This window comes from Mesoplodon mirus (assembly GCF_964341445.2).
Source record: "Mesoplodon mirus genome assembly, chromosome: 13".
NCBI classification, from domain to species: Eukaryota; Metazoa; Chordata; class Mammalia; order Artiodactyla; family Ziphiidae; genus Mesoplodon; species Mesoplodon mirus.
The window spans coordinates 72,852,399-72,874,513 of NC_138989.1; the positions used below are offsets into that span (position 1 = coordinate 72,852,399).

A 22,115-nucleotide genomic window follows, 5' to 3' on the forward strand; every position below is an offset into this window, starting at 1 on the left:
CCTCCCTCGCTCTCTCGCCTCTCTCCCCACTACCCTCTCTTCCCCTCCCTCTCTTCCTCTCCTTGACGTTTGATTCCAGTGGCAAAGGAAGAAAAAAAAAAAAAAGCACAGAGCCGTCAGCCAAACGTGAAACGCGCGGCCCCGCCCCCTCCTCAGCCATTGGCAGCTGTGCGCAGGAGGCCCGCCTCCCGGGGCAGTCGCGGCCACGCAGTGGCTGCTCGCGGCGCCCATCGGGTACTGCCCCGCCCCGGGTCCGGGAAGGTAGGTTGGCTGCCCCGGCGAGCGGCAGAGCCCTTCTGGACAGCTCCCGCTCACCCAAACAGAAGACGTCGGCACCGGAGCGGGCTCGGACATGGCTAGGCAGCGCGCCGCCCCGAGCAGCGGGACTCGGTGATCCCTCCCTTCTTCCCCGCCCCCTCCCGTCTCCCGCACACACGCCCCGTCCGCCCCCACCCCACCCCACCCCCACCCCGGGCGCGCCCGCCCGCCCGCAGCCCGGGGCGCACACCCGCACGCACGCTCCCCCTCCACACGCTCACGCACTCCCGCGCCCTCCCTTGCTCCCGCGGCAGAGCTCCGCCACGCGCGCCTTGCCAGCCCGCCGGCCGCCCCCGCCGCCCCCGCCGCCCCCGGGCCCCGATGGACTGAATGAAGGCTGCCTACACCGCCTATCGATGCCTCACCAAAGACCTAGAAGGCTGCGCCATGAACCCGGAGCTGACAATGGAAAGTCTGGGCACTTTACACGGGCCGGCCGGCGGCGGCAGCGGCGGGGGCGGCGGCGGGGGCGGCGGGGGCGGCGGCGGGGGCCCGGGCCATGAGCAGGAGCTGCTGGCCAGCACCAGCCCTCACCACGCGGGCCGCGGCGCCGCTGGCTCGCTGCGGGGCCCGCCGCCGCCGCCGCCGCCAACGGCGCACCAGGAGCTGGGCACGGCGGCAGCGGCGGCAGCGGCGGCGTCGCGCTCGGCCATGGTCACTAGCATGGCCTCGATCCTGGACGGCGGCGACTACCGGCCCGAGCTCTCCATCCCGCTCCATCATGCCATGAGCATGTCCTGCGACTCGTCCCCGCCCGGCATGGGCATGAGCAACACCTACACCACGCTGACGCCGCTCCAGCCGCTGCCGCCCATCTCCACCGTGTCGGACAAGTTCCACCACCCGCACCCGCACCCCCACCACCACCACCACCACCACCACCACCACCAGCGCCTGTCGGGCAACGTCAGCGGCAGCTTCACCCTCATGCGCGACGAGCGAGGGCTCCCGACCATGAACAACCTCTACAGTCCCTACAAGGAGATGCCCGGCATGAGCCAGAGCCTGTCCCCGCTGGCCGCCACACCGCTGGGCAACGGGCTGGGCGGCCTCCACAACGCGCAGCAGAGCCTGCCCAGCTACGGGCCCCCGGGCCACGACAAAATGCTCAGCCCCAACTTCGACGCGCACCACACTGCCATGCTGACCCGCGGTGAGCAACACCTGTCCCGCGGTCTGGGCACCCCGCCCGCGGCCATGATGTCGCACCTCAACGGCCTACACCACCCGGGCCACGCTCAGTCCCATGGGCCGGTGCTGGCGCCTAGCCGTGAGAGGCCACCCTCGTCCTCTTCGGGATCGCAGGTGGCCACGTCAGGCCAGCTGGAGGAGATCAACACCAAAGAGGTGGCCCAGCGCATCACCGCCGAGCTGAAGCGCTACAGCATCCCACAGGCGATCTTCGCGCAGAGGGTGTTGTGCCGGTCTCAGGGGACTCTCTCCGACCTGCTCCGGAACCCCAAACCGTGGAGTAAACTCAAATCTGGCAGGGAGACCTTCCGCAGGATGTGGAAGTGGCTGCAGGAGCCCGAGTTCCAGCGCATGTCTGCCTTACGCCTGGCAGGTAAGCCCAGAGGGTCTCCTGGAGCCAGGGTGCTGGGAGAGGGCTCCAGGGTGCCTGTGGCCCCGGGTGAGGGCGCTTAGCCATGTCTCTGGGTTCTCGCCTCCTCTCCTCTCCACACTTCGTATTTCTTCTCTACTTTATTTCTTCTTCTGTTTCCTCTTTCTCCTCTCCTCTTTTTTCTGTTCTCCCTTTCTCTTCGTTCTCTTCCTTCCTCCCTCCTTGTCTCCCGGGCTTCCTGACCGACCCCCACCCGCATTTTATACGCACTTTGGTCAACGTGCCAACTCTGCCCTCTCCTTCCGACCTTACCCAGTTGTGGGAGTCGCGATGGGGGTGCGCCGTGTCCGCTAGGAGCCCTCTCTTTCCAGGACTCACAGGAAAGGGGGATTGCCTTTATTGGAAACCCTGTGCACTTGAACTCTTGCTTAGACAATACATTTCCAAGCTTGCTTAGGCAATACATTTCAGTTTTCCAAGCTGCCTGGTCTCCCTATATGGAGGCAGTTGGTGGGCGCGGGGTGGGGGGGGAGCGGGAGGCAAACTTGTTTGGTCACTGACAAGAGTCACAGCCTTGCCCACGCGGAGAACGGGTGACCAGGGTACAACAGCGCTTCCCGAGCCCGTTTCCGGCCTTGACATTGGCACGGGGACTTTATGATCGAAAGAGCGGGCTGGGGCCAGCTCCCTTGTCACTGCCCACAGTGATGGGAGGGTACAAGGGCGAAGGTTGGGACTGCCACATCCACCTCTCTGGGAGGACGGGAGAGGAGCAGCTAAGAGTAGAGGGCGTCCTGCCTCACTCGCCGGCCGCCCTTGCCCGGCTCCCAGCGTCTGCCAGGATTTGCCGAGGTTTGGGGCCTCCGGGAGAGACTGGGAGCTCGCGGGAAGAGGTGCAGAAAAATTAAGATGCAGGTTAGTTAACGCATCTTGGCCGCGGGCTACAGGCTCCGCCTTTGCATTAAGCGGACGCTGATTGTGCGCGTAGCTCGGCGAAGGGGAGGGCTGGCGGCCGGCGGGAGAGGACGGGTCGACGCATTGGTTACATTGTTCTGTAGCCGGCTTGGCTCTTTGTGCCTCCTCTAGCGGCAGAGCCGCGAGGTACAGCCCTCTATTGTTCTAGGAGCGCAGAAACCTCCTGTGTGGGCGGCGGGAACCAGAGAGAAAGGCGCAGCCGTGGCTGCGACTGGCACACAGTTGCGCTCACAGTTGCGCGCTTTAGTGCGCACAGACCCAGCGCGGTGCGCGTGGCAATTGCGCTGCCCCCAGGACCCTGCCACGGGCCAAGAGGGGCAAAGTGTCCAGGCGCCCCACTGGGGAGGACGCACGGTACCCGACTGCAGGCCGAGATGGGCAGCTTCTTTTGGACTGAGGCTATCTCTCCCGATCGTCGGATTATCTGGCGGACAATTCGTGGTGGCAGTGATTTACATAGGTGCGGGTAGTGGGTTAGCGCGCGGTTCCGAGCCGCACACAACGCGCTTCCGGAGTTGTGAGCTCAGGCTTCCTCTCCGGCTCCCCGGGGCTATCCTCGCACCGCTGAGCCTGGCTTGTAGGGTGCACTCTGCCTACGCCGGACAGGGCTGGGGGATATGACAGGCAGCGTGTTCGCCCAGGCTTGGGGAGGGGGCGTTTCCACTCTGACAGCCTCCGCCTTTGCCCGCTGTTGGAGGATTCAGATCTCCAGTCAGTAATCTCCCTGCAGTGTTGATCTGAAAAGGTAAAGAAACTAGCCCCCCCCCACACCAAGGGCTTCCCCACGTCGGTGGACTCCAAATAGTTTTGCATGGATTTAGAAACCTACGTTATCTTTCTCCTCATTTAGCTTACTCTTCATCCTCTCCTACAGTTTTCTCTGGTTGCTCTTGGTTCCTCGCAAAGATTAAGCAGTGAATAGAGAGCATCCGTGAAAAACTGGAAGCTTACTGACAATTCCAAACAGTGTGGTACCCCTTTGTCTTAGGCCCCTGAAAATGCCTTTAGTCCCTCACGGGTGAGTTTTAGCAAGGGCTGGCTTCTTAGGCACAGGCAGCCAGAAGAAGCTTGGCAGCTGGTCTTGGGGAGGGGGGACCAGGGTAAGGTAAAGGCAGGATGACAGCTATTCTACTCCGGCTGACCTCAGAGCGCTGCCGCCCCCTCACGCCTGTCCCGAAAAAGACAGATTTTTAAAACATGTGCCCTCTGCCAATGTATGTCTGAAAGTGATTTGGAAAGTAATGCTTTGCTGGCTAGCCGGTCTCAAGGATTTTTGCAACAGCATTGCTGGGATGGGGGAGAGTGTGGCATCCCTGGGGGACCCCAGTTCCACCACCCACCACGGGAGAGTCCCGGGGCCACTCCTCAGGGGCTGGCCTCAGGCAGCATCGGGGATTTTCAGAGCAGGAGCAAGAAAGCCCCCTCAGTGGGAGTCTGAAAGCCTCCTTCAGCGACTGAGAATTTCCTGCGAGGGACCCCGCTTTGCTCAAGGATTCAAATGTGTGTCTGTTTTATTACCCAGAGTTGAAAAGGGACAAGAGCTTTAGCCTTTTTATCTGGCCATTCGATCAGCAAGTACAAGTGTGTTGAGTGGTTATTATTACATAGGAAGCTTTTCAGTTTGGGGTCAGTAGATCAGTCTCTTCAGACACTGATGCAGAAGCTGGGACTGGTATTATGTGCTTGGAGCGCTAGGGGACAGGAGCAAATGGAGAAGAAAAGCTGAGGCCTTCTCCTCCAGGAGTATAGATCGGAATCTCGCCAGCACGCTGCCGAGGGCCCACACCGTTGAGCTCTGGGGGTTAAACAATCCCAGTGACTCTACAGGGCAGCTCTGCCTGACTCCCAGGCCCAAACCTCGCCAAGACCGACCAGCCCCGCATCTCATCGAGACCAGCTCGCTCGCGCTCTCTCTCTCTCTCTGTCTCCCTCTGTCTCCCCTTTTAATTTCCCTTTCTCTTTCTCATTTTGGGTCTTGCCAGAGGTTAGCAGATAGGGGTTTGAGGGACCGCAGAGTTAAGATGCCTGATTTGGGCCAGTGTCGGCAACCTCACCCTTAGGTGAAGTACACCCCGTCACAACAGAAGCGCCGACCGCCTCGGTGTATCCACAGCCCGGGATAGCATTTCAAAAGGGAAGGGAGAAGATGGGGGAGCTCAGATTGCCTCAACAGTAGATTTCAGAGAAATGGGCTCCAAGTGCACGACTTCGTTCATAAAGAGTGGCGAGGGCCGAAACTGTTTGCAACCATGCGGGCTTGGGTCTCTTCCGCGGTCCCCGGGTCTGGTTCCGGCAGAGCAGTTTTTATGAACCCGGCAAGAGGCGGCGAGGACAAACGCCAGTGTGTTCGAGCACAAACCCTCACTGGCTGTGAGCCCAAGAGGCCTCCAAACTCAGCACACACGAACCAGGAGGGACCGAGAGAACCCGGGCAAGAAAGTGGATGGGCGCCTCGCGGAGGACGATCGAGGCCCCGGTGGCGGGAGTGGTTTCCTCCAACACCTGGAAGACAGCAGAGACCCTCCGACGACACACCCTGCCGAGGTTTCCGCCTTCTGTGAGCCGGGCTCCCGGGGCGACCCGCCCCGAGCCTGCCTCCCGTCCCCGCGGCGAACAGACGCCCGGCCCTCCCCAGGCAGCAGCTCCCAGCGGCCAGTCCGGAGGCAAGTCTTGTTGAGGCAGCGGAGGGCCGGGCCCTTTACCAACCCAACGGGATGTCGCCTGGGCCACCTGACGCCCGCGGCAGCGGAGCGTGGCCAGGGCAGAACGCTGCGGCGCCTGCCAGGGGCACCACGTGCGTGCGCGGCTCCTTTTGGCGCCAGGGACCGTCCTCAGGCCACCCTAGGCCTAGGGACGGGGGGCGGGGACCTCATCGGCAGAGACCCGCACCCCGACTCCCACCCCTCCCTCTGGTCAGCCTCTCGGCCGGGCTCAGCCGGGCTCTCCCGAAGGTTTAGTTCGGGATCCGAGCCGGAGAGGTCGAATGTAGCCCACGTCGGTACGGAACACAAGATGTTTTCTCCTGCTGGCTGGTCGGATTAATAATTGAAAAGCTCACTACCGTCCTTGCTTGGTCAAGTCCCGGTGCTTCGAGAACACCTTCCCAACTCGCATTAGGGTGGGCGGGAGCTGGGCCGAGCCGGCGCGACGCGAGGGAGGTTAGTGAACCCGCAGGCGAGAAGTAGCCTGGGTCCACGGGCGCCTTCGATGCGAGGGGCTGCGCATTTATTTTTATTCCAGGCTTTCCACCATGTGGTTATGTCACTTTCTCAAACAAATGTGTATATGGAGGGAGATCGATGCTGATAATGTTTAGAAGATTAAAAGAGCATTAATGCTGGCAACAATAACGTTAACGCGTGGACCCAGATTTCATTGATCTGGAACTTGATCCGGCGCGTTTCCAGTAAGCCCGACGGCGCCCTCTTCCCAGCAGAGCGCTCGCCAGCGGCCTGGCTCCCCGGCGCTCCCGCCGCGCTGCTTCCCCAGCTCCAGGCGGGTTCTCGGGTCTGGCCGCTGCTTCACTCCGCGCGGCCCCAGCCCGCCGCTTCCTCCTCGGGGTTTCCTGCCGTCGCCAGGCTGCCTGCCCTCTCCCCCAGCCCCCGCGCGCAACGCCGCTTTCTGCGCTCCCTGCCGCGGGCTCTGCGGGTGGTTGGTATACCGAAGGCGTCGCACGGGACGGCGCCCGAGCCCTCCCAGTCCTCTCGCGCTTAGGGTGCCTTCGCCTCTGCCCCGCGCGGCCCGCGTCTGGTCCAGCAGGGCCGGGGGCAACTTCTTTCCTCCACGGAAACCATCCGGGAAATTTGGTCTCCTCTCCATATGCGGGAACGTCCAAGCCGAACTTTAGAAACGACGTCTCTAAAGAGAAAAACAAATATTATCTATTAACGCATATATGTGGGATCCTAGAAAAAAATGGTACAGATGAACTTCCTTGCAAAGCAGAGATAGAGACACAGACGTATAGAAACGACGTCTTTAAAGCTGCCTGCTAACCTCGCAGCTTCCTGATCCGCGGATCCGCTCCGTCCTTGTTTTCATTAAGAAAACATTCGCAGACTTTCTACACTTTCTACACTGGTGCATTAGTTGGACAGTTAAACGAGGCCCCAGTGACAATGGCCCGGGCTTCATCCCTCAGAATGGTCTGCTCTGGGCTAATTGGGTCAACCAGAGAAGAATCTTGTTTCTTGCCCCGGCTGGTAAGAAACACCAGCCTGGGGAACTGCCCCTCCCCAGCTCGCCTTCCCACCAGCTGGAGAGATCTTCCCCTCCGAGACGCGGGACTCAGGCCTGGCCCTAGTAGAGAGGTTTTCTCTGAGGCACCTGCCTTGACTGGAAAAGAAAGGACTTCAGAGCTGTCCCCACATCCTGCCAACGGCTCCTTTTGCCAAATGGCTTATGCTTCCAGAAGGAACACTAAGGTGGATGAAGGAAAGAAAGAGCTGGGACGGTAGTGGGGGTGAGATAAGAACTAAATTGTTCGGGTTTTTTTGAAATTATACATTCTCCAGTTTTAGAAATACTGAGCTTTTCCTTCAACAGAAGGTTTCAACCTGGACGAAAAGGAGTGTTTTCCTTCCTTCTCCAAGAACGAAATGAGAAAAAGGAGGAAGCAAAGGAGAGAGAAAAAACCCCAAATCTTGCGTTATTCTGCTTTGCCATGTGGCAAAGGGGAAGCAGTCATTTCTTTCTGTCCTCCCCAGAGATAGGGGTCGTCTTCCTTCCAGTGGGTTTCCTTAGAGAAGGGAGCTTTGCTACAGCTCCTTGATTCCTAGTCAGAATGAGCCTTACCCCTCTTCTGAAAACCTGCAGTGAACTAGGTCAGGTGATCAGATACAGAAACGAAAAAGGGTGCGAGGTTTCCTTTTGGTGAGGCAGACAGCGGGCCCCTCCCCTCAAGCTCCCGGTGAAGGGCTCTTAAGCTCTGGGAGGGGCGACTGGGCTTTTGGAGGGTGGAATCTTAGACTCTCCTCCAGCCCCATCTTAGAATCCCAAAACAGGGCTGGATTCCTGTGACTGGTGAGGGTGGGGCAGAGGGGAAACCGAGCCCCCCAGATTCTCAGTGTCTCTGAGAGCGGCCCCACTTCTCTCTAGAGACACGTGTCTGCCCAGAAGTAACAGGGGACCCTGGGCAGGGTTTACCTTCTAGAGCTCCAGGCCTGAACCTTGAGGGGGAAAAGAGAATTCTGCTCCAGCTTTTTTCAATCCAAAATGTCACTTCAGGGTCGCCTCTTGGTTTTCTGGGCTTTAGAACCTGTTTCTAAAGGAAGATCAGAGGAAGGGGGTTGAAGAGTTCTCAGGAAGAAAGTACTGGACACCACCACACTATTGCTGGTGGCTGGTGTTGGTAGAAACTGTCTTGAGGGAAAGTGGTATCCTGTCGGGGTATCCCTGGAGGAATGAAAACCTCAGAGGAGAAGCAGAGTGGTTTAGTTTCTGGGCTCTTACCAAAGGAAGGAAAATGAGGAGGGAATAAATAGAAATAATTTTCTGGATAAAGGGCCCTGGGGAAAAGGGTGAATATTGAGGAACCCTGGGCCTTAAACTTCATCTACAGATTCTGGATTATCCTTGTCCCCCACCCTATCAGAGAGCCTTGTTTTTCCTGACCTAGGGACAATTTCTTCATCTGAGGGGATACTTTTCTTGGTGGGGAGAGACCATTATGAGGGTACCCAATAGGGACATTTATACCGTCAGGTACAGAGCCTGCTCAAGGTGGGCTGGGGGCCCATCAGCATCCCCTTTCATCACCCAGTCTGTCCCCCTAATGAACTTCAGTGCCTTTGGGAAAAGCTTGATTTTTGACTTCCAAGTCTCACTCCAGGTGAAGACCCTGAGAAATGTACACAGGTTTTTGCAGGGGCAGGGAGGTAGACTGGGTAGCTCAGCCCACCTGAGGCATGGCAAGGCGTGGAGGCAGGCTGTGGGCTGTGCACACAGAGCTAGTCTCACTGGGGGAGAAGTGGACATTGTTGTGAAAAACTGTCCGACACAAATTGTCCCAGAGGGAAGGGAGGCTCTGCGTTCCACGTTGGCGCCTCTCTCGCCATTTGAAGATCCATTACTCTTCTGTAGAAAGCAGACTTTGTTTGGGTTGGAAGCACACCTCCAATGTAATTTAATCAGCATTGGACTTTGGCTCATGTAATCAAATATACATATACTTTCTCCTGCAGGAAGAAAAATAATTTCTCTGTAACTGGTATTGACTTGAAGTCATGTAATCTCTGGAAAGCATCACGTTTTTAAAGGGACAGGTAAAATTAAGAGGGAAAGAACCCACGGTTTCAGTGGTTTGCCTTTTTAATAGTTAAGAGAGCCAGTTACCACCTAAGAAAGCACAGAAGGAGAATTCTAGAGCTGAAATGCATGGGCTGCTCCAATTGTAGGTATCCCACTCCAGCTCCCTCTGTGTAGTCAACCTCCCAGAACTATACTGGTAGGAAACAAGGTTGACTGGCTCACCAGATCCTAGGAATTTGGGCTTTATGTTTATGTTGGGTTGAGGCATCTCTGGAAGAGTCTGGAGCTCCATTGCTCCATTTTTTTTCTGTCCTCTTTGGAGAGACCACAGGTGGCAGCCGCAGGATCCCAGTGGGCAGCAAGCCCACTCCACCCCCAGGGCCTTGAGCCTTAAGCTCTGCCCTAGAGCATCCCCCTAGAGCAAGCTTGGACTCCCCACCCCCAGGGCGAGGCTCTGGGCTTTACCCAGGTTGGGTCTGTTAGGGAATCTGTTGTAAACACAGATCCATTGATTTGCATTTGTCAGAGAGTAAAGTTAAACCAGTGAAAAGAGAAGCCCTTACCCTTTTATGCAGGGCCAGGGAAACCTTTCATATTGATCCTATTGATCCAACCTTTCCCTTTAAGGAAACCACATAGTTAAAGACCCTCATTCAATAGATTTACCCTTTGCGCTTGCGTTATTCCTTTAAGTGTTCTCATCTAGGATAGCTGGGCATTAAGCCCACACTCCAAACCAAACAAAAATGAAAAGGGGGAAGGAGGGGAGGAGTCAAGAGGCAGAATTGTGGCAAGTGAAACTGAATCAAACTGAAATGTGTAATGACTTGGTTGGGGAATGTTTTTCTCATTCTTCTAAGATGACATGCAGGGATAAGGACAAAACAGATGCATTTAGCGATCTCCTTTTTTCTCTTCTCTTCTCTTCTCTCTCTTTCCCTCCCCCCAAAACAAAATCTATTTAGATGCTAGAGTAACAACATCACAGGAACATCATTTTCTACTGTAAAATTATTTCAATCAAGCCACTAGCTTGGTTCATTTACACTGGTTCACTTAAAGGCAGTGATACTTCCACAAAAATTATTTTGGCTCATTTGTAGCAAATTGGGAATAAAATTGTCCCCAGAAATGCAATATTTTGGGCTCTGTATATGAGCATGAACACTGAAGTCACTTTCCAAGAGAAGGGCTTGGAGTTGTGTGTTCTGATGGAAGTAGGTAGAAACCAGACCAGGAGTAGGGTACAACTTTTTCTTATCGAGCAGTGTAGATGGAACAGGAATTGGTAAATATTGCTCAGTACCCTTTGTGTTTGCAGAAATGAAAATGAAAGTCCCCTTTGTTTCCAGAACCGTTGGCATGATCCGTTCTATTTCTTCCTTGACCCTTTTTGTTCTGTAAATAACATCCATTTGTGATTTTTTTCCCAACATGTTCCATGTGCTCTTCCTAATTGTCTCTTTCTTGGGTTGTGTTCAGACATTCATGTTTGTTTTATGTGATTGAAAAATATTAATGATTCCTTAGGTGAGCTAATGTATTTATCTGCTGAGTGAGTTCAAAGGGCAGAGTTCAGCTATGGTTCAGGTTAATTGAACAGGAAGCAGTGAGCTTTCCCGTCTGTGTTGAACAAGGGACCAGTTCCTTAAAATATCACACTCAGCAAACACACAGTTTCAGTGTCTTCATCCTGGAGTCTGATGTAAGAGGCTCAGATCAACTTGGATTGCTTGTTTAAAAACCCAAAGCAAAGTACAGCCACTGCAACAAAGCCTCCAAGTCCCCCTCAGGGAAGAAGAGTTTTCTCATTGGCTAATGGCTTTATTGGTAGCACTGACCTGCAGAGCAGCTGCAGGGGCCTGGATGAAGGCTTAGGCCTCAGAATAATGTGCTCCATTAGAACAGGGCAAGGCATTTTTTGTTTACTCAATTGGAACTCCCTGCAAAGTGCCATTAACGCCGGCCCAACCGCATGCGTGTTGCAAAAGGCAAAGGTCACGCCAGTCAGGCTGTAGGCACAGCCAGCTCTGCCCTGGTGGGAGGGAGGGCATCCTGTTGGCATTGCCCTCCTCAAGCTTGGCCCAGCCCCATGAGCCCCTCCAGGGCTTTGACCAAAGCAAGCACTTGCACAACTTGTTTACATTTCCCAATTGCTGAATCATGTTATTGATGATTACACAGTTTTGATCTGAGCACCATCAATCACGCATGAGAAAAAAATCCTCCCACTGACCCTCTCTTTCTTATTTATGTTCCCTTCGCCATTGTGTATTACAGTAAATAGAATTGTGCGAAGGGTGCTTTTTAGCAGAGTGCTTGGATCAAGAGGAAGACAGACCTCCAAACCTGGCTAGGGGGTTGTTTAGCAGAAAGGAGGTTTGAGGTGGAACCAGGAGCACAGTCAAGGCTTCTACCAAAAGCACCTTGAGCTAGAGTGCCACCTGCCGGGAGTCTTCTAACTGCATCAAGCCTTGCACCTCTAAGGCCCAGGCTCTTTTCTTCACTTTGTTCCTAGTGTCTGTGTCTCCATTCCCCACCCTACTGACCACTACCCGTATTTTCCTAGAAATTTCTTAGGGGACTTTCTCCTGGTCCTTTGGAACTCTAACCTCTGCCTCTCCGAATCCGTTGCCAGGGAGAAATCAGCGGTTTTGCTGTGACGGGTAAAGGTGTTCCGCCCACCCTGCACACTGAGGTAATAGTCTCCTGCTTGAGAGATGAGGGGCAGAGAAGGCAAAAACTGTCTGTGGGAGAGAAGAGGAATGGTTATGTGTGTAGGAGAAATGGCTCAGTTGATGGTGCCAGGGAGGGCGGTACCATCTGTAAGGTGCTCTCTGCAAAGGCAAAGTATTGTACGAAGGAGAGGGGGTGAGAGAGTTCCTATGGGCAGGGAGGACATCAGGAAAGAGATACGCCAGATCGGTGAGCCAGAGGTGGGCTCTGTGAAAGCCCCTGGGAAGAGAAAAGGGGAACCAGCCATTTTGCAGTTGCAAAGAAGTAAGCCAGTGAGCTACACTTGGAGCCAAACTGTGGCGCTGGCTGTAGCTCTGTGGGCGGCAGCTGTTTCCAGACTTGCCTCGCGTGGATCTGGGCCCCGAGCCCCTGACAGGCGGCCGCCTGTGCGTGGGTTGCTGCCGCCACGCCTTGATGCAGGCTTCAGCACCACGAACAGCGCCACGGAGGGCCCTGGCAGCCAGCGCGCCCAGGCCGGGGTCTGAGCAAGTTTGCATCTCACCCCAGAGAAGGGAGATGGGTCCTCTACCGGGTTAAATCCAGGCAGGACCCCGATCAGTAGCTCCAGCTCTCTAGATCTCAGGAGCCCCAGACAGAACAGGGCCTCAGATTTTCCTCCCTCGGCCCGTGGCTTCGTTTCTCTGTGGGAGGTCGGCGATAATAAAGGGAGAGGAGGCGATGGCGGTGAGAGGACAAAAGATGCTAAAGGACCCTTTCCTTTCCAAGGGGAAGGACATTACCTCTGTCGGGGGCGGAGGGATTGAAATGTTTTCCTCCATGTTCCTGGCTTCTGCGGGCGCTGACTGCTAGCTACTCTCAGCACAGTATTTCAGATTGAGGGTTTCCTTTCAAGGTTTACGGTCTGACTGCCCTACGCACAAATATACAAAAACGGATTTCCCCTCCCCCCCACCCCTGCCTCCACGTGAGTTTTGCAAACATGGTTTTCATTATATGAAGCGAGATCCTCACATTATATCAGCAGTAATGTTGCCAGGCTACCTCCAGTAAATCTAGAAAGTGGGTTTGATTTCTTGAGGGTTTTCCTTAATGGGACTCTCTTTAAGGGGAACCTCTCCACCGCTTCTGTGGGCCAAGGGTTGTGTCACTTCCACGAGGCCACACAACGGAGTCACATGGCCCTGGCCACGGTGAGAGCTGACATTAGGCACTGACCCCTGACTCTGGCTGTTTTCATTCAGCAGCTCTGCTTTATTTGTGTTTTTATTACAGGGAAAGGAGGCAGGTGGGTCCTTTTGGTCTGTGATTAAGCACAACTCCCATCTCTTTAGGTTTCTAGTAAAATGGCCCTTGACTTCCCAAAGCTAATTAAAATGTAAAACTTTTGCTTTATATCAAGAAACTTTAGTTCAAGCCCAATTTATTGTTAAAGTGGTTCTCGGGCAGGTGGACCATAGGAACAGACAAGTGTATCCCCTTTAAACAGAAAGTCAAGGGCATGATAAATGAGATTTTCTTCCCTGTGACAATTCATCTTTAAATTCCAAGTGGCTCTTGGATGAAAGGAAGAAAATCCAGCCCCAAACAAAACAAATCTGGTAGAGCATTCACTCTCAGTGTTGAAAAAAATCATTTTCTGTGTCTAAATACGTAGACTCTTGCTCTATAAATGAGCAGGAACATATTTGAATTAGATCTAAGAACTAGTTTTAAATCTATTTGATAAACACTGATTAAAGCAGTTTCTTCAAGTCATATGATCTTTGACTTTGCAGGCATGCATTTCCTAGTAGTTGTTGGGTAACACTATCAAAACCTTTTCCGGTAAAACATGGATTTGACAGTAAGCAAAGCCTTTTTTTTAAAGTCTATTTTATATGCATCACCTCATCTTATTAAAATAAGGCCGTGCACTCTGCAAGGCCTTATACTAAATGCATTTCCTTTCTAGTGAACTCAATGTGGTTTTTAAAAGATATTTTGACAAGACTGCAATGTAAACAGTACCTCCCCAATAGTCTTCTTTGACTCCAAATACTAAAAAAAAAAAAAAAAAAAGTGTGGATTAAAAGAACTTTTTGTGTTTCTGAAACAGCGACAGATTTCCAAATCTAAAGGGTTTTTTTTTTGTTGTTTTTAAGTCTTGGATTCAGATGCCTCCTAACGTATACCAGAGTTTATATCAGTTCATGTTCAAGGCATGAGAGTGAACTCTTTAGTCACTCTCAATGTTTAACCCTTCTCATCCTTTTTTTAATTATTGTTCTGAAAAGGAAGAGACACTCTTCCTGTTGAAAACCAATTCTTTGACCTTATTCTGGGCCCCTGCCTCTCCTACCTTCTCAGGATCCAATCCCTTCCTGTGTTTATAACCACTTAGCATTTTCCCATCCGAATTTTTGTGCTCCAGACTCTCCTATATTTTTTTAATGCTCCCCCAACACCTGTTCCAACTTCAGCTCTTCCCTCCCTTCACTTCTAGAAAGAGTTGCTATAACTCAGTATCTGTTTTTCACCTCCCCTTTCAGTCCCAGCCCTTTGCTGTCTCATTCTGGCCACTCCTGTTTGCTAAATCTACTCTTACCAATGTCACTGTTGAGGTCTTTGTAGCTAAATCCAATGGATGCTTCTCAGTTCTTACCTTAACTTGGCCTCTCCATGGCATGTGACACACTCCTGACCACGCTTTCTGAAATACTGTACTCTCTTATTTTCCTTTCTGGAATTCTGGCTATTGCTTCTCGGTCTCCTTTCTGGGCTCTCTCCATCTAGCTCAGCATTCAGGCCTAGGCTATTCTATATATTCATTCGTCATACTCACCCCAGAAGATTGCATCTGTTTGGTTGTCATCTTGCTATGCTGAGGACTTCTAGGTCTCTTTCCAGCCCTGATATCTCTCCTGACTTCCAGGTCCCTATTTCCTTCTGCATCTGGACATCTTTGCCTGGGTGTCCTCAAACTCAGTCCATCTCAAAGTGAACTCATTTTTCTTAACCCCCAGCCCCCATCACCACCACCACCAAATATGAGTCTCTTCTTTTATTCTCTCTCTCTTTCAGTAATATCATCTTGTACACAGAATCTCAAGCCAAAAACCAGGAAGTCAACTCAGACTCTGCTTTTCCCCCAGGTCAGCCATACTAGCCATGTGGATTATACCTCCTAAATATCTGTCTCCATCCCCTCCACTGCTGCCCTCGTTGGAGGCATCACCAATTTCAGCAGCCTCCTGACTGGTCTCCCTATCTCCAGTCTTGCCTTTTCCCATCCATTTTCCAACCTTAAGCCACAGTAATTTTTCTGGAACCCAAATCTGACCACAGTACACTGTTGTTTAAAACTCTTTGTTAGCTCCCTTTGACCATTGGTGAAGGTACATATCCCTGAGCAGGATAGACTAACCCCTGCTCACCTCCAGCCTCATCTCCCATCACTCCCCCCATTTACTCTGCGTGCAAGACATGCTGTACTCCTAGCTCCTCAAACACACCAGGCCATTCCTTTAGCCTAGAACACTTTTTCCCTCACTCAGCTAACCTCACCTCAAAATCTTGGCTTAAAGTTCCTTGTCTCTAAGCGAAATCTGGGCTTAAAGCTCTAGGAAGTTTTCTCTGGTCTCCTAAATTGGGATCTCTCTGGACTACCTATCCCATTTCACATAGACCACAGATAGGTATCACCTGCTTACTTGTCAGTGTCCTCCCCCCACCCCAGATTGTAGGTTCTATGAGACCAAAGATTGGATAGAGCATGTGACAGGCAGCCAGTAAATATCCATGAATAAATTAATGAATACCTCTATATGACATTATTTCTGCCCATTTTACTCCCCCAAGTTAGTGGATGGCATTCGAAAAAGAATCATCAATATTGGTGCATCATTTGGAGATAGTATTTCATATTTCATGATATTGAGTTCTCATTGATGTCATTTTCCTCCTAAGCTAAGATACTACAGGTATGTATGAGTTTTAAAGGGAATCTTGAAGTGGGGTTAAATCTCCTATCCAAAGTTTCAGACTAGTATCTCCAGTAAGGTGAGGGATGTGAAAGGATCACTAAACACTAGACTAGGGTGTTACCAGTTGACTCTAGTCTGCCAAGGTAACCTGCTCAAACAGGTAGTTCTTGCTGTCCTGCTCATACGTTGCCCTCTTCGCCACATCGATGTCCCTGCACGCTCTCTTCCTGCTGCCCGAAATGCCTTATCTCATCTGTCCCTCTCCAGATCTCCCCGGCCACCACCGTAGGTCCTCCATCTCTGAACGTTCCCAGCAAACTCTAGCCCATTCTTTTTTCTCCCTTTGCTCAACTCTGGTTGCAGTCATCTGTTCCAAACTGCATAGCAGATTCTTAGCTGGGGTCTTACACCCCTCTCCAGATCTCTCCTGTATCCCTTCCCTGTGGCCCTGGAGGGGAGATGCCATATCCTTGTGCCTCCCACAGCTGCTGGTCCATGGCTGAGCACAGAATAGGCACTTTTTTTAAACTGAGTCATTTGATGTATTCCTGCCTGTTTTTATGGACTCGCCTAATTTCAGTCACTGGGTTGGGGAGGTGTGGGAGTTAGGTTTTGTATGTCTGCTTTTAGCTGGCATTCTTTTCTAGCCTCTACTCTTTTTCTTTTCTTTTTTTCTTTTCTTTTTTTTTTTTTTTTTTTTACATCTTTAGCCTCTACTCTTCAAATAGGAGTATTCTTTTTTGTAAATATTTTGATCGTTGACAAAAATACTTGCTTACACAGCCAAAAATAGATTCCTGAGTTAACCTGAAATGACACCTAAGCTTAATATGGGGAAAACAGTGCTCATGATGGCTTGGTAAATAACAAAGGTGGTTCTGCTTCCACAGACAGCTGAAAATGTTACCCATTTTAGAATATTTGAGGCTGCAAACACATCAGCAAATCAGAGGGACTATTTTCCTCTTTTAAGTCATTTTAATTATCAGTAAACCAAATTTGTATTTAAATGGCAGTAACTTAATACAGTACAAATTCCTAGATTTTTATTGACTTAAATTTACCTGTAAAGAAAAAAGCCAGAGGTCAACATTTTTGTAAGTTTACCCTTTTTCTTTCTCATTTCCTTTTATTTTGGCAAATGAGTACGTAAAGTTATTTGAGGTCTTTGAAACCCAGTAGTTCAAAGGTTTTCAGGGATATACACAGTTCTGCCTACATAGTACTGAACTAAGTAATTACACATGGACAAAAATTAACTAGCTTTTTTCACCTTTGATTTTATTGGAATTTTAAGATTTGAGTGGATAAATCTCACTTATCTTCATAATATCCATACAGGATTGAGTGAAAAGAGGTTTTACCATTATCTCAACTTTAGTGAGAAACTGAAACTAAGATAATTTGCTGTACCTCTTAGGTGGAAATTATACGTTGCCTGGAGATTTTTTTTTACAGTTACATTTTGACATTCATATTACATGAGTAACAAACTATGAAGACCAGGCATATATGAACAGAATGTTTAAATTAAAACATTCCAGGCCTTTTTTTTTTAATGCCTTTAACTGAGTGCTTTGCTGTGCTGCATGATAATTAGGTATGCTTGGTAAGCAGTTGGCTTCAGTGACTGTCATCTGTGTGCCTTGTGTAGCCAAACCTAGTTTCCACTGACACAGAGGCAGAGACAGGCAGGGGTAGGCAGAGCAGGAGGCAGCTCTGAGGCCTCTCTGAAGAGCCTTGAGCCCTTATTCAGAGGCTGCCCTCTTCTCTGGCTAGGTACCATGGCCTGGCCATGCCCGGCACCAAAGAAAGACCACACACTCCTTTTTCCCTTCTTCCTGGTGCCTCATCTTCCTCCTCTGCCATCCTCCAAAGGAATTAGGTGGGACGTGGAGGAGAACTGCTGAGTTCACCCTCCCTGACCAGTTCTCCAGCTAGAGCCTCGGACTTGGGCTTCCATAGACAGATTTTGGAAAGTCAGTTAAAAGGGCAGAGTTGGGGGTAGGTAGGGATTGGATTGGAGGGGAGAGGGAGGAAAATCTACAGTAGAGATAGGTGGGCTTTTCTACTGGAAGCCACACCAACTCAGGAGCCCAAGTATTCTGCCTCCTTAGAGCTCCAGAAGTCCCTAGGGTATGAGGATCCCTATCTGAGATGGGGAAGGAGCCCCAAGCTAAGAAGAGAGGGAGTCTGTGACAGGTCCTGGGAATAGTGTCTGTAGGACCCAGATCCTTCTATCCTAGGCTGTTGGGAAGCGATTGGAGGCACCAAGCATTCCTTTCTCCCTGACTCTTTCAGAGCTGATCTTATAGAAGTAGCAGCAGGGTAGCACAGCAGAACAAACGATCTTTGGCTTTGGAGTCGGACAGGCTTGGATATTAATTATAACTCTTCCATTTACTAGCTCTGATTTAACCTCTCTGAGTCTCAGTTTCCTCCTTTATAAAATGGGAATAGTATGTTCATCTCGGAGAACGATGTAAGTATGAGAGATGATCTGTATAAAATCATTGTTAGGTAATGGGCTGATCAGCTGTCTTCAGGACTTTCCCACAGAATTCCTTGCCTAGAGTGATGATCTGAGGGATAAGATGGCCTTGGATGTTGGGGAGGAGGAGAGAAAGGAAATAAGGTACAGATTTTATTGAACATCTATTATGTGCTGTGTATCAGTTACCTATTGCCATAATAATACTAAGTAGCAAACCACCCCAAAACTCATGGTGTTTAACAATAAACATTTTCCCTACCCCCCTTCCCCCTTGGTAACCATAAGTTTGTTTTCTACATCTGTGACTCTATTTCTGTTTTGTAAATAAGTTCATTTGTACCATTTTTTAAGATTCCTTATATAAGCAATATCGTGATATTTGGGGGGGGAGGAATAAATTGGGAGATTGGGATTGACATATACACACTACTATATATAAAATAGATAACTACCAAGAATCTACTGTATAGCACAGGGAACTCTACTCAATACTGTGTAATGATCTATATGGGAAAAGAATCTAAAAAAGAGTGGCTGTTTGTCTATGTATAACTGATTCACTTTGCTATACAGCAGAAACTACCACAACATTGTAAATCAACTATACTCCAATAAAAATTAATTTAAAAAAACAATAAACATTTTTTTCTCACATATCTGCAGGACTCAACTGATCTAGGCTGATCCCAGCTGGGTTCCCCTTTGTGGTTTGTCTGGCTTGATCATGTTGTTTGTGGGTGGCTTTGTTCCATGTTTCCTATCCTGGGACCACTGGGGTAGCCTGGGTATGTCCTCACAACGACGATGACAAAGGGGAAAGCACAAGCAATAACATTCCACTGGTGGAAGCAAGTCACACGGCTGAGCCTAGAGACAGAGTAGGGGGGCACTACCAGATGCCATGGCACGGAGCCTCGTACAGGAAAGGGTGAATTGGAGTTTGAGGGGTTTTGTTTTTTGTTTGGTTTTTTTGCCATCTACCTCTTACCACGTATTTTAGCTCACTTCCATTCTTGCAGGAAGTCATTCCTATGGTTGGGATAGGATAAGGACAGCAGATTTGGCAACAAATAGGAAATAAGTGTGGAAGTATTTCAAAACCCTTTATTACTTTATACTTTATACAAGTAACAAACTATGCCCAGCTTGTTAGAAGCCATGTTTCTTCGTACTAGGCTGATCTGTGGCCATGCCTGACCTTCCCTCCAGATGGTAGCAGGCAGGGAGCCCGCAGGGAGCCCGGCTTTGCTCTCCTTCATCTTCCCTCTAGTGCTGGCCATAGTTGGCACTCAGTAAGTGCAGGTGATCCCCAGGGTCACACAGCTCTGGTGTCCTAACAGGAGGTCCCTTCTAGCCTCACCAGATGACCACATGTACCTCTACATGTATTTTAAAATAAGACTTCATTTTAAACTTCTCTGTTTTTTTTCACTGAAATAACCACTAAACATCTGAGGAACAAAAGTCCAAATCTGGGCTTCCCTGGTGGCGCAGTGGTTGAGAGTCCGCCTGCCGTTGCAGGGGACACGGGTTCGTGCCCCGGTCCGGGAAGATCCCACATGCTGCAGAGCGGCTGGGCCCGTGAGCCATGGCCGCTGAGCCTGCGCGTCCGGAGCCTGTGCTCCGCAACAGGAGAGGCCACAACAGTGAGAGGCCCAAGTACCGCAAAAAAAAGTCCAAATCTGTTGCCTATAGAAGTTAAGCCATCCAATCCAGATCTACATTATTCTGTGCAGGCAAAATCCAAACGATGCCAGCACTTTATTCATTTTACCAATGAATACAGAAGCAATTTGGAGGTGATATCAAAAAGATCAAGGGCTTCCCTGGTGGCGCAGTGGTTGAGAGTCCGCCTGCCGATGCAGGGGACACGGGTTCGTGCCCCGGTCTGGGAGGATCCCACATGCCGCAGAGCGGCTGGGCCCGTGAGCCATGGCCGCTGAGCCTGCGCGTCCGGAGCCTGTGCTCCGCAACGGGAGAGGCCACAACAGTGAGAGGCCCGCGTACGGCAAAAAAAAAAAAAAAAAAATATCAAGAGATTTACTCATTTGTGACTCTAACAATGTCTAAGGCTTGTTGAGGGTTGTTTCTGGTTTTTTTTTGTTTTTTTAACCTTAGGTTCTATTTCTGGCATGCTTTTATTTTTTTAAATCATAAGCAGTGTTAAAAATACTTGACGGGTTTTGCCTTGGTTCTTAATGTGAGTGTTAAGAGATGCCTTCCAGGGCCTCCCTGGTGGCGCAGTGGTTGAGAGTCCGCCTGCCGATGCAGGGGATACGGGTTCGTGCCCCGGTCTGGGAGGATCCCATATGCCGCGGAGCGGCTGGGCCCGTGAGCCATGGCCGCTGGGCCTGCGCGTCCGGAGCCTGTGCTCCGCAACGGGGGAGGCCACAGCAGTGAGAGGCCCGCATACCGCAAAAAGAAAAAAAAAAAAAAAAAAAAAAGAGATGCCTTCCATTAGTGAGTATGCCTCAGATAATGTGTTTATTTGCATCTTCCTTCTTCTCTGCCTGTCCCCTAATGGTCTGGTACACAGAGGGCTACTTGAGCTGATTTATATGGATCTCAGTTGCTCTCATTTGTGCATACTTAATTCAGAGAGGTGATCATATTGATTTTCCAGGCCCACTTTTCAAGACATTGTACTAACATAGATATCTTAGCAGCTCCAACTACATTGTCTGAAAAGGAAAACATTTTAAACCTTTGGAAGCAATTTTGATGGACATTTCATTGTGTTCTATATTACTTACCTAATTAAATTTCCTTCACATGGAGGTCTGTTTAAAATTCAATTGAGAAATATTTTCAAGTTCCATTGGGCAGATAACTTTGTTTAGCTGGATTTGTTCTGCATGCATATGAAACGGCATCCTATGAATCAATACCCAGTGCTTATACTTCCCATGGATGTGAAGAAATGACACCCTTGTAGGCAAATGTAATCTCTTGTTTTTCATAACAAGCTGTCCCTGGTTACTGAACTTGTTCACCCTGTAATTCCAAAAAGTCCTTGTGTTTTTGTGCCTCTGGTTTGGCAGGCTGATTTATTCGAATTCTGAGCATTGTGAACGAAATCTGTAACTTCTTTCATGGATTAGCTGGAGTCCCGGAATTCCTGTTTGCAAGTTCAGAGTCCAGCTCAAGGCCACTTGCCCCCTTTAGGGCATACAGAAGTCTTATTTGCATAGCGGAGGTGGGTAGAATTCCAGATTGAGTTTGAAAGCAAATAAGGTTATCGGTCTGAGGAGTCATCCCCAGTGGAAGAGGTGTGATTCCTGATGTTTTGTATCTTTGGAAGCAAAACCCAGGAGAAAGGCCTTATCTCTCAGTTCCACCCACCTGCCCCACCCCCAAGACAAGAAAAACAGACCCTCCTCATCTCTTATCCTGGCTAGCCATCCCATTCAGTTCTGTGGCAAAGGACCCTGTGGTAACAGAGCTGTAATTGGAGAGTTGGCATTCCATAAGCACTGCTTTAATATTTTTTTTAAAAAGTTCCAAAGATGTACTTTTTGTTGCATTGTTAATTAGCCTTTAAACATTTCAGAATTAAGTACAATCTTCAAAGTCTTCAAGGTTTATCTTGTTTATCTCTGTCTTAGTCTACTGTACCAAAATACCACAGACAGCTTATTAACAACAGAAATTTATCGCTCATGGTTCTGGAGGCTGGAAGAGCAAGGTCAGGATGCCAGCCTGGTTGGGTGAAGGCCCTCTTCAAGGCTGCAGACTTCTCATTGTATCTCCACATGGTGGAAGGGGTTAGGGAGCTCTTTGGAACCTCTTTTATAAGGGCACTAATCATACTCAAAAGGGTTTTCTACCCTCATGACTTACGCACCTCCCAAAGGCCCCA

General features: G+C 50.4%; 1 protein-coding gene across 1 annotated transcript in view; it reads left to right on the plus strand.

Moving 5' to 3' along the window:
• Window positions 1–261: 261 nt before the first annotated feature.
• Window positions 262–22,115, plus strand: part of ONECUT2 (one cut homeobox 2) — a 52,685-nt gene continuing 30,831 nt past the window's right edge. Inside the window, exon 1 of the mRNA XM_082640224.1 lies at window positions 262–1,882. Coding sequence (XP_082496350.1) covers window positions 649–1,882 — 1,234 coding nt within the window. The 5' untranslated portion in view covers window positions 262–648. The remainder of the gene's footprint in view (window positions 1,883–22,115) is intronic.